At 65.6% G+C, this 16,069-nt stretch overlaps 1 protein-coding gene across 5 annotated transcripts in view; it reads right to left on the bottom strand.

The window, feature by feature from the left end:
- The window catches only part of KCNIP2 (potassium voltage-gated channel interacting protein 2), a 29,873-nt gene extending 13,835 nt beyond the window's left edge, over window positions 1–16,038 (bottom strand). For all 5 annotated transcript variants that reach the window (XM_026050772.1, XM_026050773.1, XM_026050774.1 and 2 more), the window contains exon 1: window positions 15,959–16,038. In XM_026050772.1, coding sequence (XP_025906557.1) covers window positions 15,959–16,031 — 73 coding nt within the window. In that variant the 5' untranslated portion in view covers window positions 16,032–16,038. The remainder of the gene's footprint in view (window positions 1–15,958) is intronic.
- Between the last annotated feature and the right edge of the window lie 31 nt (window positions 16,039–16,069).

The following is a 16,069-nucleotide window of genomic DNA, read 5'->3' as shown; positions in this document are numbered from 1 at the left end:
GGAGCGCCATGTGAGAGCCGGGCTCCCAAACCAATTACCTTAATTGCGCTCCGGCAGCACATGGCGAACGGGTAAAAATAGCCCGCCCGGCCCAGAGGGGCGACCGCGGCACGGTGAGCCGSAAGGAGGGAGCGGGACGTGGGGGTCGCTCGCTGCCTGTGTGGCTGCTCCCACACAGCAGGGCCATGGAAGGGAAGGGGCCTTCGGCTGCCCCGGGCGTGAGGAGGACCGCTCGGAGCAGGGGACATGTCCCGCACGCCTGCTCGTGCCCGGGGAGCAGGCTCAGCACCTCATCSCCAGCCTGTGCTGGGGGACACTGGTGGCTGCAGGATGATGCATGCCGGGATYGGTAAATGCCAGTCTCTTCCTTTGGGATGTGTGTGCCCGTCCTTGCTCCAGCCACCATGTCCCAGCCACCCTCATCCACGCACTAAATGCCTTGTSCTGACACTCTTTGCATAGACCCATCCTCATCCTCATCCCTGCAGTGACACCCAAAGCACCGGGCGCCGAGGGTGGCAAGATGCCACCAGCCCACGGCGCGGTGYCGGGAAGGGAACCAGCCCTGCCAAGCTGCCCCAGGTGCCTCCTGCCYCGGGTGCAGCCGTGGCCGGACACGCAGCGCCGGCCGGCACCGCGTCCCACCGGGGCTGTGACGAGAAGCACCACGGAGAGTGCCCGGCCCCAGGCAGCTCCCGCGGCTCTGCAGCGCTGCCAGCGCGGCCCGGCCACCCAGCTAAAATTAACCGCCCCGCCAAGCACCGTATGCGTATAAATAGCAGTGCCCGGAGYGGGTTCCTGCCCGGGAAGCGGCTCTGCACGCGCAGCGCTCGGCCCGGGGCACGCGGTGGCCCAGGGACCTCTGGATGCCGCTTGGCTGCTCCCAGCACTGTCCAGCTCCATGAAGGGAGCGGATGAGCTGGGAATGATGACTCCCTCATCCCCAATGGTCACTTCTCCTTGGGAGAGGACCAGGCGTCCAAGCACCACGCAGTCATCCACGGCCCAGCCCAACAGACGCAGGACGGGTGCTCCTTGCCTGACCCTGACGGCAGGACAGGGCGCCAGGATGCCATGGGGTTTGACTACCCCCAAAATGTGCTGGAGGGTCGCCATTGGGTCGCTGTGGGGGTCGTGGTCTGTGGGCACAGCTGGGCAGCAGCTGCCAGGCCCCTTGGGTGCAGCCAACCCCAGCCTGATGGATAGGAGCCTCTCCTTTTTTTTTGGTTCTCGGGGCCATCATCCATTAGGGAGAGTTAAATTTAGGTTACAGCTGATCCCTTATTACCTCGCAGCTAATCAGAGCGCGAGCAGATTATTAATAAGCACATTAAAATATTGGCGAAACGCTATTTTGGGGAGGTGAAGTCACTTTTTTAATCTGGTTAATTGATTGAGTCATTTCTCTTTTTTTTTYCCCCCCCTTTGGCAACCTGTCCTTGGCTGGCTCCCCTGGGCACCCAGCACCCCAGAACCCATAGGCGAGAACCACAGGACCACCCCAGCCTGCTGCAGGGAGGGCCTTGTCCCCACCCAAAGGGGACAYTGCGGGAGGACGAGGGGCTGCACCCGGACGCCCATGTGCCCCGCAGAGCAGCAGCTGGGGACGAGAGGGTGCAGAAGGCTGTGCAAAGGCCAAGCCTGTTTTCCAAGCCTTAGGGGGCACAGCCCTGTCAGGCTCTGGTTCTCATCCYGCTCCAGCATTTCCCACAGCTCAGAGGGACACTCGGAGCAGGGTGAGCAGGGGAAGCCGCCCTGCCTTTGGTGCCGAGCTTGGCGCTTCCAAGCTCTCTGCCCGGCCACCTCACTGGCTGTGGGGATGGCAGCACGCCGGGCACAGGASCCCATGGCACTGCCAGCTCCTCTCTCCAGTCAGCCTTGGGAAGCATCAGGAAATGCCTACAAGGATGCAGGGATGTGCCAGGGAGCGGGAGGCAGGAGCATCCCACACCCTTCGGCTTCCAGCCCTGCCCAGCTCAGTGGTGTGTGGAGGTGACCACCTCGCCGGCCTGGCTGCCCGCACCGAATCAGCCCCACGTGGCACCAGCAGCAAGGCACAGCCCAGCGCACCTTGGAGGGGAGAAACCCCCTCCCCGGGCTGCCCCGGCACCGCGTCCCGATAACCACAACAGCCCACGGGCTGCACCAAGGGGGTGCCAGGGTGCTCCCGCCTGCCCGCGCCACGATGGGGAGAGGCACCCGGACAAGGAGCGGACGGAGCTGGGGAGGTTTTTCCTGGTGGACTGGAGCCAGGGGAAGGCAGAGCAAATCGCGGTCCCATTGCAAAGAGTGACGCTGGCAAGTTGGCCCAACACGGCCCTCCCCGCGCTCCCGGCACGGCACATCCTGCCCTGGCACCTCAAGACCCCGAGACACAGCACAGGGCTGGGCCACCCATGGCGAGCGAGCTGTCCTGGGCATGGAGGCAGTGGGATGGGGCACAGGGGTGCCCAGGGGCTTCCCTCCTCTGCTCTCATCCCAGCTGCAGCAGCCTGGGGCGCCCAGGGGCTCGCAGAGCAGATCCTGCCCTGGCTGGGGCAGCAAATCAAGGGGCACCAGCAACACAGCTGTGTCCTCAGGATAGGGTGGCATCCTGAGAGGCAGGGCAGGAGCCAAGCAGGTGGGTCCCCCATGGGCACAGCCCTGCCCATGGAGGCAGGAATGCCTGGAGAGTCAGGGCAGGGTCCAACCGGTGGTGAATTATTTGCACAGCAGTTTTTTTGCCCCTCTTTGCTCTGCTCCACAGCAGCCCCCTCCCCAACTAAAGCAGTCCTGCCAGCCCAGGTCCGTGGGCACCTTCCAGGGCTCCTCTTGCCCCCCATGAGCATCTTGAGCTTTGCCCCACCAGGAGCGAGCGCAGCCGCCTGGGGCTGAGCCTCTCAGCTCCGCTCAGCGCGACGCAGCCTCCCCGCTCCCCAACGACACACAGAGCAGGACCCCTGCCCCACACAGCCTGCGCCCCCAGGGCGGCACCTACCTTGGGAGAGGGTCCCGGTGACAAACTGGTAGAAGAAGCGGACGACGCGGCCCAGCTGCCTCTTGCAGCGCTGCCGGCAGTGGCTCATGGCTCCGGCTCCCAGCGCTGGGGAGGACCCAGCTGCGCGCCCTCCCGGCAGGCGGGCGGCCCCCCGGCTCCTCCGAGCGCCCGGCAGTGCCCGGCGGGGCACGGAGCCGTCCTTGCCGGGGCCGATCCCACAGGCATCCGCAGCCCAGCGGCGAGGGCAGCGGCGCAGCCCCGCGGCACGGCGGCAGCAGCCGGGCCCCGCTCCCAGGCGGCAGGAAGCCAGCCGGGAAGTTTTGTGCTGGGATRATCCTGCGCGGGCTGGCGGTGAGGCAGCGGGGCCGGGTGCTGCCGGCAATGCCCCTTCCCGGGCTGCGGTGCTGACCACCGGCCTCAGGAACTGCGGCGAGGGAGCAGGGGGTCCGTGTGAGCCCCTGCTTCGGTGCCAGCACTGGTCCCTACGGGCTGCAAAGTTGCGGGAAGAGGCGGCCCGGGAATGCTCGGGGCTGGGAGTCCTGCGGTCCCAGGCGGCTGGGGGCAGCGGAGTCCCGAGGYGCCCTGGCTCCCGGCCCGCCCCCTGGCACGGCTGGACACGGCCCTTCCCGCCGGAGCGGGTTGGCATGGCAACCCGCACACTCCACAGGTCCCGCTGACCAATGAGGCACTGCTGCATCCCGAGGCCGCCCCTCGGGAAGGATGCTCCTTCCCGAGCAGAGCCGGCACCAGCACATCCTGCATCCCCAGGCATCAGCTATCCAACTATCCAGTGTCGTGAGCGTCCTGCATCCCGGAGTATCCGTCACCCACTCCAGCCTGCCGGCACTGAGAGTGTCCTGCATCCCCAAGCATCAACCATCCGGCACTGCAAGCATCCTCCAGCTCCAGGCACCAGCCCTCTGGCACTGTGAGCATCCTGCATCCCCGACACCAGCCATCCGCTGCAGCTGGCTCCACAGAGGGGAGGAGATGAAGGATGGGAGGAAGATGAGCAGACTCCCAATCAGCCTGAGCTCGGAGCTGCTTGCTCCAAAGCTCAGCCTCGCAGCAAACTGCTGCTTCACACAGTCTGTGGGAGTGAGAAGCGTCAGGCGCACGGCAGTGGTGGGATTTCCCTGCTCCCAGAGCCACCCTGAGACGCAGTGTGCAGACCTGCCACCACAAGCATTTGTCTCTTGCCCCAGTCCCGTTTTTCCATCTGCAGTTCCCTGTCCACATCATATCCGTGCCTCATACCAGCGGGATCTCGGCTCTGCCTCCATCTAGGCTCTATTAGCTCATTAGCTTCATCTCTTATTAATGGGGGAGGAGGCCAAGAAAAAGGGGCCTGATGGAAATTACAGCTTCTGCTCCTTTGGGAAGAGGAAGAGGGGGCAAGGAGGCTGCTGCCAGGAACAGCCAGGCAGCACCGCAGCAAGGAGCCCAAGGGAAGGGGCAAGGAGGCATCACCCGACATTAGGCTACACACCACGGGCCAGAGGCGACCGGTGACCGGGCATCACCCTAAAGTCAGCCCCACACTGGTCCCTCCGCCCTACCCCACCGGACCCAGTCTTSCCGGGCACCCCAGCACTTGCAGTGACACCCCTTAATGCAGGTGGGCAAGCAGGAGTGAGCAAATGTGCCCAGAGGGGATGGGGGTTCAGGACCCTCGTCTGCTCCTGGATGATTTCAGTAGAGGAAAGATGGGACTGGCCGGGAAGAGCCCAGTGGGCGTCACAGGGTCCTTGGGGCAGAGGCACACGATTCCTAATCCCAGCCCTCCTAAGAGGGCACCGTGCGCCCTCTGCTCCCAGCCTCTGCAGGAGGATCCCCTCTCATCCGACTCCAGAAGGAAAAGCGAGACTCAAACCTGTCCTTGGCAGGGTACCTCRAGCAGGTTTCATGCTGCCTGACCCAAGACAGCCCATTCACACCTGAGCCCGCTCCACGGGCAGCCTGAAGGGTCTGCGACCCAGGTGCACGGGCAGAGCGGGAGACCCAGCCAAGAGGATACAGGGATGGGAAGCATAGGATCAGATTGGGAGAGGAAGGGCTCAGGAGACCCAGCACCATCAGACCACAAGGTTGGATGGATCCGTGTCCCTGCGGACCTCCAAAGCTCCCCTTCCTGGCCCCTTCCCTTTGCAGCCCTGCAGGATGTGAGGAAGGAGCATGGCACATCAGGCACCCTCCCTGCGGCATCCAGGAGCTGCAGGCCCAGCACAAACACGCTGGGACAGCCTGTTTCCTGCAGTGATCACGTCCCACAGACTGGGTGACACAAGCCCAAATCCCATGAACATCCCACCTCGCTGCCTATGCCGGGGACAGTGCCAAGGCCTCGCTCCTGGCCAGAGCATCTACAGTGTGCGGGATACAGGAGMGGTGGCAGAGCAGCCACAGGAGGGTGCCAGAGCCCAAGCACACGACAGCCAAGGGGAAAGTCTGTGGGTGCAGGCCACAATCACCCACCTTGGGAGCAAGTCCCCCTGGCCGGGAGCGTGGCTCCATCCCAGCAGGTCCAGCCCAGCGGGGAGGCCCAGGCACCATCCCGTGTCCTCAGGACAAGGTTTCCACGCGGTGTCACCGTGTCACGGTGCCACGGTGCCGTTCCCGMTGCCTGTCGCTGAGAGGAGCCCACACACAGCGCAGAAGCGGCACGGCGGCCGCGGGGAGGTGACACGGGGACATGGCTCATTCAGCCAGCCGCCGCGGCACGCGGACGACGGCAGGGGACACCTACAGATGTGTCCCCACGTGCTGCTGCACAGGAGACCTGGGCAGAGCCACACAGACACATGGGGCCCATGACGGACACCCTGCATGGACACGTGGCCACTGCACTGGCCTTTGCGGGCTGGAGGGACAGTGACAGCACTGGCAGGGGGGACAACAAGCGGAGACATCGCTCGGGTCCCTGCGCAGGCCCTGCCTCCCCCGAGGTGGCTGCTTGGGAGACGCCTCCTTCCTCGGGCACCAACATCTGGGCTGGTACCTGTCGCCAGAGCGCGGCGGGGCTCAGCCGGGGGCTCCCGCTGCTTCCCGGCCATGAAATATTTATCAGAGGCACCGCGAGGAGAAGGGGAGACAAAAGCAGCACAGCGCAGGGGAGCCGGCGCATCGCGCGCAGGCAGCCCGGCCCAGCAAGGCTGAGCCCGCGGGCACACGGATCCAGGGCTCAGCGGGTCGCGGTGGGCTCTGGTGCCCAGGCAAGGGGAAGGCAGCACCCCGATACCTTGGCCACGGCCCCTGCGGCGCCCGCGGGGCTGCTCTCTCCGGCACAGCACAAGTTCGGGGTGCAGAGCTGAGCGAGTTGCTCGAGTAGCTCCGCACGGGCGAGCTTTGCTGTCGCGCTCAGCCACGCTGCCCTGTCCCGGGCCGTGCCCTGCTCTCCCGGCGCAAACAGTGCTGCAAACGGGTCGTGTGGCACACAGCGCCGGCGCGCCGGGCGGCCCCTGCCCTCCATCACACCCGGAGGCGACAGCCCGGCGCCCTCGCAGCCCTTGCGAAAACTGCATGTGGGGCTGCCAGGGACCAGGGCTGCCCAGCGCCCGCGTCCACAGGGACCGGGATGGGGCCTCAGTGTGCCCCCCCCGGGGGGCTGAGCCCGGCACATGGCCCCAGAGCAACCCTGCAATGGGGGGGAAGGGACAGGGACCCCTCATGACAGGGACCAGCCGGAGAGTGCTCGGAAAGATGGACAGGGAAGCTACAAGAGCCCCCACGAGGTCCCTCATGCCCCACGAGCCGGCTGGGCACACACTGTTCCCCTGTGCCCCTGCCCTGTCCCCGCTGCCTCTCCCAGCCTGCCAGGCTCTGCCTGGCCACCAGCTCCTCCAAGGCTGCGTGTATTTAAGTTGCTTCTGCTAAATATTTCAGGGACTTACATGGAAAAGCTCTCTGCGTGGCAGCACGGCGGCTCCATCGGCACGGTGCCGGCGGGCCGCGGCCCCAGCCGTTGGGGCCACCTAAAGCACCGTCCCCGCAGCCGCCGGCGAGCGGCGTGACCGAGGGGGCCCCACAGACACCTCCAGTCACTGCGACGCAGCTGGGGGCCCTCTGTGCCCCACACATGTGGGRCAGGGTCCAGCGCCCGCCGCCCCTGCTGCCCCCCGGCCCCTGCCCCAGCCCGGCCCCACCAGCAGCCCCATCCCACAGACGGCTCTGGCCAGGCTCAGCCCCACAGCGAGGCCGGGACCGACCCCCCAACCCCTGGGCCCCACACCCCCAGCAGCGGTGCAGCAGCCCCACGCAGGGGCATCCYGAGGGCACGGGCTCAGCCTGCTGCAAGCCTGGAGGGGCCCCCGGAGACCGGCCTTCTAAGCTGACGTTTTGGGGACAGGAAAGCTATTTTGGGTTGTTTCGGAGGCCGCGTTTCCAACTCGTTTCGTCTCTCTGCCGGAGGGAGGGATGCTCTCCCAGGGATGGGCAGACTGTGCTGCTGGGTCGGGGTGCAGCACTGCAGCCCAGCACCGCTTGGGCCCCCCATTCCCCTCGGTGCCCACCGAGACCCCTGCCAGGCCAGAGCAAACCCTCCTGCATCAGCATCGTCACATCACGCTGCATCGCGCTGCACCGTGCTGCATYGCGCTGCACCGTGCTGCACCCCATGCTCTGCCCAGGGACCCCCGAAACGGGCACACAGAGCCAAACAGCTCCCCCCCATCCAGAAGCCCCCAATGCTCCCGATAGCATCAGCAGCACCTGGCAGCTGCCCAGGGGGAACAGGGCCTCCCAGCGCAAGACCGCTGAGAGGCTCAGAAATAAATATGTTAATAATCAAATATCCACCCCGCGCCCGAGCTCACGGGAGGACTTTCAAGTCTAATTAGCAGCAGATTTGTACCATYGCTGCCGGGGCTCCAGGGACAACTCACGGGGGCTCCCGCAAAGCAGGAGCCGTGGTTGTGATTAGCCGGCGAGGACTGCCTCCAAATCCCCCTGCTGCTCTGCGCCCAGCTAAGCCGGGATGAAAGGTGCCCCTGGCTTCTGTCTGTGCAGAGTGGGACCCTCGTGGCAAACCCAGGACAGGTGAGGGCAGGCAAGCGAGGAGGCGGCTCCGTCCCCGTGCCCCTTGCACAAGCAGGAGCAGGGCTGGGGGGCAGGCAGAGGGATGGCGCCTGGGAAGAGGCTGCTCCCAGACCGGGAATGTGTCTGTGACGCCCATCGCTCTTGGTGGCAGCCTAGGCCGGCCTGCCGCAGCGCATTGTCTAGGCTGGCACTGTCAGATCCAGCCTTTCCCTAATCCGTCTGGCGGGACGGGGTGCGCCGGGCGCTCCCACAGCCCCAGCGTGCCAGGCATCCCCAGCAGGGCTGTAGCCGGCTCTTGGAGCCGGGGCACAGGGTGGGCATAGCGGGGTCCTTAACACATCCCCAGGCTCCACGTGGATCGTTTGGAAACAGGCAGCRGGACCAGACAGGGCCGTGGCCGTCGTGCCCATGGCACCTCTGTGACGGAGCCACAGACACRGCAAACGTGGTTTGGAGGGGTTGGTCACCCGGGGATGTGCTGCGACCCTCGTCCTCTGCCCACCTGCTGCTCCAGGGATTTTGAAGCCCTTTTCCCTCCCCACAGCGTGTACCAGCCCACATGCCGCGATGCCAACCCCGGCATCCTCCAGCACCAGGTCTCCCACTTCATCCCGCAACACTCCACCGGYAGCGACGGGTCCTCTGCTGCAAGGGATTAACGACCCCCCACCTCCCCACAGTTATTTGGGTTGTTTAATTAAGCAGCGCTAAAAGCAGAGACGTATTGTACAGGGAGCAACAAGAGGCTGTAGTTACAGGCGGGCTGAGAAAACAAGCGGTGGCGGGAGGTGCTCGGTGTCCCCATCCTGCCCTTCCTGGGGGACCCGGGGCACAAGCAGCCCCAGGCAGTGGCGGGTTTGCAATGAGCCACTTTGGAATGATAAATGTTGCATAAAAGTCTGCCCCAAGCAGAGAAAACTCACTACACGGCCAGGGTGAAGGGACAAAGTCCGTGTGCCTGGGGACACCTGGGGCATCCTGGTGCCTTCCTCCTTGGAGGAGAAGCCCAAGCAGAGCCGAGCTGGACGCTGTGCAGGGTGGACACCCTGCAGCGACCCCTCCGCAGCCCCTACAATGGGCACCCAGCGGGGACGTGCAGGGGGTGCACGGCCACCTCCTCTCCTCGCCCGCTGCCCCTCCGCCAGCTCCAGCCCTTCCCTTCGCTAAATCCTCCTGCACTCAGTCCAATCCTCTTAGGTCTCCCCCCTGCAACCGCAGCGTCTTTAAATTAATGCCCGGCCGAGCGTGGGAGAGAAGGAAATTAACCCCGGGGGAGGCAGCCCGGCCACGTGCTCCCGCGATGTCTCTTTGCCAGGARAAGGCTCCTCCTGCCCTCGTCTCCCCCCATTGCAGGGAAGGGGCTGGATGTGCCACAGTGGAGAGCATCACCCCGGCAAGCACTGGTCCCATTTCAACAGCATCCTCATGGTCCCAAGCTATGAGGGGCAGGAGTGGCGAGTTCCCCCTGCCAAACACATCCCAGGGATGCAAAGCCCATGGATCTGGGAGCCATGGGCTTGGACGCGCGGCAGCAGCAGCTCTGCTGGCATGTCCAGCCTGGCAGAGCATGGGCAGCYGGGATGCAGCCGGGATACAGTTGGGATGCAATCTGGGCAGGCAGGATGAGTCCCTCATGGAGCAGGACAGGCAGCCACAAGGCCAAACCCAGCCACCTCCTCCCAACAGGGCCCCAGAGGGACTCTATGGCTTTGGGAATACATCTGGGACCGATTTGGGAAAGCATCTGGGGATGATTTGGGAGAACGTCTGGGGCCAAACCAGGGGATCATCCCGGCAATCCCCTGCTCCCCGCCGGCTCCCAAAGCAGCCGTCAGGTCCCTGGGCCCCCGTGCCCGGAGGAGCCGGGCGCCGCCGCTCCCGGCGGCAGGCACTCTTACTGATCCTCCTCGTTACGTAACAAATTATTCCACTTGCATTAATGACTTTGCAGCAAAGGGGGAAATGACATGAATGATTCCCAGTGCCCGCCGGTGACTCACTCTGCCCGGCGGAGGGGCGATGCGCGAGCCGGGAGCGGGGCCGTGGGGACAGCCCGGCCTGCGAGCAGGGCGCCGGCCGCCTCCGAGCCSCTTCCCCATGGAGAGCGCGGAGGAAAGCAGGAGACGGCCTGGGGTGACAGTCCCCRGGGATAGTGGGGGCCTGGCAGGCACCACCCTCCAGGGGATGTGGGGATCAGCTGCAACCGCGAGGTGCGACATTCCCAAAGGATGCAGCATTCCCCATCCCCACGGCGAATGCCACCAGAGACCCAGGTGCTCCCACCAGCAGCCCCGGCTCTGCCATGTCCCGAGGACACCCTCAGGATCCTCCTGCCATCACCACCAGGCCAGCACAGCCACCCCCTTGGACACACACAGCTTGGGGACTTGGCAAAACCACCGCCACGGAGCTCCGGGATGGGGGGACCCTTGCAGAGGACCAGGGAGATTTGTGCCTTTAAAGCCATTTAGGGGCTTTCGGTAAGCAATGCAATTTAAAAAAAAAAAAACAATCAATCTAGCAAGAAGTGATTATCTGAGAGGGCCAGGAGAGCAGCTCGTCTCTCTAATCTTGTTAGCAAGGAGGCCATGCGCTCTTCCCGGCTCGCACGGAGACCCAGTGCTCCGGGGCCCAGCCTGAGGCCAGGATGGCAGAGCTCGGCAGAGCAGGGAGGAGATGGCTCCATATGGATACCCCAGTGAGGGACAGGAGCAGTGTCCAAATTCCCAGGCCTGGACRTGGAGAAATGCTGGTTAAAGGAACGGCTGCATCCATGTCATGCAGCCAGGCACAGGGCCTGGAGATGAGGCAGGGTCCCCTTTCTCCCCCTGGATGCTCAGGGACAGGGTCTTGCCAACACCCCAGGCTGCTCCCAATAGGAGCATCGCTGTCACCGGATGGTGTTCCTGGTTCCAGAAGGGTCCCATCCCGGCACATCCCCGGCAGCTCTCCCACGCTGCAGAGGACCACAGCTCCAGGACAGGGCACAGGGCAGCACCTCCTGCCCCCTTTTCCCTGCTCAGCCCCTCTCTATCAGCCTGTCCCGGATGGACACCCTGTCCTACTGGCTTTGCACACAAGGACACAGAGCTGCAGCCCTTGAGTTGCCGGTTCCCCACTCCCCGGGAAGGGACCATGGGCACATCCATCCATCCATCCATCCATCCATCCATCCATCCATCCATCCATCCATCCATCAATCCATCTCCCCTGCCAGCCGGCACCAGCCCTTGGTCCTGCAGTGGGGAAGAGTCTGAGCCTCCCCTGTCCTTTCGGTGGCACCACCACGTCTCCCGGGATTCGCAGGGGACGGGGACGTGGCTCTGGTGCCAGACCTGCCACCWGCACCGTTGCCTCCTGAGGGGGCAAAGCCACCAGCTCATCCCAGCCGCAGCCCAGGGCTCTCGGAGCGCCGACATGGATGAGAACAGGGCCAGAGCGGGAATATGCCCCACGGGGAATGCAGCCCCACAGCAGCTGCACGTGGAGCTGAGAGCCGAGTCCCCTGCCCGGCCGCACGTGCCCAGCCCGGTGCCAGGCTCGCCGTGTCCCCAGCGGGGCAGCAGGCACRGATGGCACCCCGGCTCCCTCCGCACGCAGACGCCAGCGCTGYCGCGATGCCAGTTCCCTGAGCACCACGGAGCGCTGCTCAGCTGGGCGCCAGAGCCACCTCAATGCCATGGGCACGGGGCTGCCGACCCGCATCCGCACTGGGATGAGCAGCAGGGCGCACAGGAGAGGTGCAATAGGGTGCAACGGGCACAAGCTCACACACACTTGCAGTGCTGCTGCCCCCTGGTCCCTGTGTGCCCAGGTGAGAAAAGAAACCTTTGGGGAGACCAAAGCCCAGAGGTGCCGTCCCCTCAGCCCCACTGCCCACAGCAGCGTCCTGCCCCCGTCCCYCCCGCGCCGGCTCCATCTCCAAACAAGCTAATTACTTACACGGCTCCCTGGGGGAACGCACCAACCYGCTTTAATTTGAAGCAAAAGGCAAATTTACTTAAAAGCCAGAATCAAACAGAGTCACGAAGCCCAGAGGCCTTGAGCATCCTCCTATGAAACTCCTGCAGCTCTGCAGGGCAGGGCTGCTCCAGGGGCAGGGTCACCCGTCCCGTGCGCTGCCCCTCTCCCCCAGATGATGTCCACGAGGATCACGGGTCAAACAGGACCCGCGGTCCCACTGCCACCTCCCTCTGCTCCCTGGGAGCTGCTTCGTGGCCCCTTGACCACTCAATAAGCCCTGTGGGTCTCATRGAGGCCTCAGACCCCCCCGCCACGAGCCAGAGCCCCTCACCACGGCGTCAGGGCGGCCGCCGGCCGGGCTCAGCCCACCCCRCGCTCGGGCCCATCAGAGAGATTCATTTCACCGAAGGCTCATTCATCTGCAGCACAGCTAAAGCCCAGGGCCAGGATCCACGCCGGCGGCGGGAGAGCGATTTGCCAGCAGATGGATTTATCATCTCCCAAGCACAGCAATTTGGCTTAAACGACACCGAACCACTTCTCCTAATGAAARCACGGCTAATGAGCGGAGCCAGCGCGCGCAGGGGGAGCAGCTCCGCTCGAGGGTCCCTGCCCTCCTTGGCAGCGTGGTGCACGGCCCCGGCGCGAGGCTCCGCTCGGGCCAGTGCGGCCGGAGTGCAGCAGAGCCCGCGTGGGGCTGCCATGGGGCATGGAGAGCACGTTTCGGCATCGCCGGCACAGCGGGAAGCAACCCGTGCTCAGCTCTAAGGCGCCTCTGTGCTGGGACGGGGGGCACGGGGGGCTGAGAGGCCCCGCGAGGCRGGCAGGGGGCTGCAGACAAGCCAGGACAGCAAAGGGGCCGGGGCAGCGGCGGGCACAGACGCGGGCGGGCGGCAGACACACGAGGCAGAGGCAGGCAGCGCTCCCGGGCGCCGGGAAGGGGCAGCGCCCATCGGGGCACGCGGCCCCGAGCGCCGAGGGGAGCGCGCGGGGGCGGCAGCAGCGCGGCCGGGCAGCGGGACACGGGCTGGGAGCGGCTCCCACGGGCACCACGGGCAGCAGGAGCGGGCTGGGATCTGCAGCAGCCTTGAGCTGGGCCTGTGAAAGCCCTCTGGGCGCATCAGCCCTCCCGGGGGCTCCTCCTAAGGGGCAGCCCTGCCAGGCCCCGTGCGCACACCGGAGCGGGGCAGAGCGGGTGCCAGCCGTACCCCGGGCATCCTCGTGCGCAGGGGAAGGGAAAGGCGGCTCTGTGGGCACTGGCTATGGGCGCTGCTGTGGTCTCCGACACACYGCCTGTCCTGAGCCGCCCAGTGCACCCGCACGCATGACAGCACGCACGCATCCGCACGCTCCCGCACGCATCCRTATCCATCCACACGCATCCACACACCGGCCTCGTGCCCTCCTCACACCCAACCCTCTCCATCCTGCTGCTCCAGCCCCCCACGCACCTGCACCATCACCCACCACCGTCCCCACAGAAATGCTGCACCCCARCAAGTCCTCTGAGGGGACCCCCCGGCTGCCGCGGCCAGGGCCCCTCCGGGCCATGGTACCTCCGTCCCTCCGGTCCTCGGCCATCGCCCCTGTGCCGCGGGCCGTGGTCAGAGCGCTCCTGAGGCGCTGGCCCGGGCTCTGCTCCTGCTGTAATCACTTGTGGCATTAGAGGGCTGGGGGAATAATGTAATTTATGGGTGGCTTTTATTTCTCGCCAGCGTCATCTAAATATCCCGGGAATGGACCGGTTTAATTCCTGGYGGTGCAGCCTGCGCACTTCCCTCCCCAGCGCGATGCCCGGGGTGGGCAGCGGGGCCCTCGCACCCGGCTGGTCCCGCAGGGCCCCGCGCGGCCCCGGCGCCCTCCCCGCGGCGCCGCTTTCATTCACTCGCTCRCAGGGCTCACACACACACCCACGTGCAGCGCTCACCGCCCCGGCTGCTCCCGCCCGGCACCGGGGAGCCCGAGCRGTGCCCGGGGAGGGAGCGCTGCCCCGTGCTGCCATTCCCACCTGCTCTTTCCTTTGTTTTTGTTTGCACRAATCAGTGGCACGTCGGGGAAGGTGCTCTGCGTTCCCACTCTGCGCCTGGCTGGAGCCCTTCCTGCTCTTCGCCCCTCTGCGTTTGCTGGGGGTATTTTCAGCCCTACTCCCTGTGTGCTCTGAGGRGGCCTCATCTCCCCACTGCTGTCTCTGGGGGAGCACCCGCTGCTGCCCCGATCCATCACTGGAGCCGCTGCGGGGCCGTCCCACCTCCCCACCCCAAGCACTGTCTCGCTGAGCCCCCCTTGCCTTGCAGATGTCCCCAAGGAGCAGGGCACTGAGGAGCCCCAAAGCACCCGGAAAACCCCAACCCACCCGTGCTCATCCCCAGGCTGGGCTGAGCTGCAAAGCCACGGGGATGCAGGGAGCTCCCACCTCCACTGCTTGCTCAGGACTTTGCTACAATCCCTCAGGTCCTCTCCACATCCCAGGGGGACCCGAGGAGCCCAGGCTGGTTACTAGACGTGGCCTGGAGCCATTGCAGCCTTCCCTGGGGTCAGRCTGCACCCCCTCTCCTCCCATCCCCATCACTTCCATGCTTTTCCTGGCAGAAAAGCCACTTTTCCTCACYGAGGTGCATGTGGAAGCAGGGACACCTTTGCCGTACGCAGCCGGCACCAGAAAGCCAATGCAGGTGGAAACTGCGGGAACGCAGTGGGACCAGCTCCCACCCCAGGAACCTGGCTCTGTCCTGGCAGCTGGAAAACGAGCCCCTGCCTGTCCCGTGCCTCAGTGTCCCATCCTGGGAGCCTCAGTGTCCCACCCTGGCCTGCTCCCCTCTGCCCAGGGTTCCGCTGCTCGTCTGCAAGCCCAGGCATGAAAGGTCTCAGCCTTGGAGAGACTCGAGTTTATTTTTAACCTCSGTTTGATTTAAACCCATATGGGCATTTTAAAGTTACCAGAGAAACCAAAAGTTGTGTGTGGGTTTTGAGTTCCTACACAGCTCAAAAATATCTTTGCTGCAGCGCGGCCGCACAGGCAGCCGAGCAGCATCCCCCTGCGCGGAGCTGCTCCGGAGCGGCGGCTCCTGCCGCGCCGCATCCTGGTGGGACCAGCGTCCCACCCGTGAACCGGCCCCGGTGCCTCAGGTGCCAGGCACCCACCCAGCACGGGCACATCGGCTCTGGCACAGACTCCAGGAGGCAAGGGGGAACCGCCGCTCCGGATGGGAACTGCCGCCCTGTTTGGAAGGGAGWGAGATTTGACCTGATCTAGGGGAACTCATGAGGGGGCCAGGGTGTCCCCAGCTCCAGTGCAACCGCTTTGCCAGGGGACGGGGTGAGAAGGATGGACACTGGTGGTGTGACTTGGGAAGCCAGGTGCCTCCCTGCTAGGGAYGCAATGGGGTCACGTCTGCTCTCCTTGTCCCAAAAGCAGCCACCTCACAGACACCCTACGCCAGCCCTGAGGCAAAGCATCCCTGCCCTCGTCCCTGGGTGGGGGGGACACAGCAGGGGACACCTCGTGCCAGGGGGCTGCAGAGTGGCCAGAGCCACCCTGGGGGACCTCACTGCACCCTGGCATGTGGCAGGGCACTGAGGCCTGGGGCAGGCGCCCGTCACAAAACACCCCTGTCCAGTTGGGCTCAGGAGAGGGGGTGAGGGAGGGCAGGCTGGGGGGCTGCAAGGGATCCCTGTGCCATGCTGCCCTGGGGGTAGCAGGGAGCGGGGAGGGAACAAGGCGGCCTTTTGCAAAGGGCTTTGGCAGACCTGCCTGGAGGCGACTTCCCCAAGCCGCGGCGGGACCCCCCTCCGCCCCGGGACCGGCCCCGTCGCCCTGCTGCAGCCCCGGGGTGGCGCCCCCGCCGCGGGCGGGCCGTGCGGGGAAGCGGGGCGGGCGGGCGGCTCGGCAAGCGGCTCTGCAAGCGGGTCGGGTCGGGCCGGGCCGGGCGCCCCGCGTCGCGGTCCCGAGCGGCTGCTGCACCGTCCCCGGCGGGCGCCACTCACCCGTGAGCTGGTCGTAGGAGCCGTCCAGGTCCCGGGAGTCGGACAGACTCTCCTTCCTGCCCTTGCTCCGCATCTTCCCGCGGCGGGGAGCGGCGGCCGGGAGGGGGAACC

This window comes from Nothoprocta perdicaria, unplaced genomic scaffold, assembly GCF_003342845.1.
Source record: "Nothoprocta perdicaria isolate Ctin4 unplaced genomic scaffold, notPer1 scaffold_7, whole genome shotgun sequence".
NCBI classification, from domain to species: Eukaryota; Metazoa; Chordata; class Aves; order Tinamiformes; family Tinamidae; genus Nothoprocta; species Nothoprocta perdicaria.
This window is presented reverse-complemented; position numbering and strand designations above follow the sequence as displayed.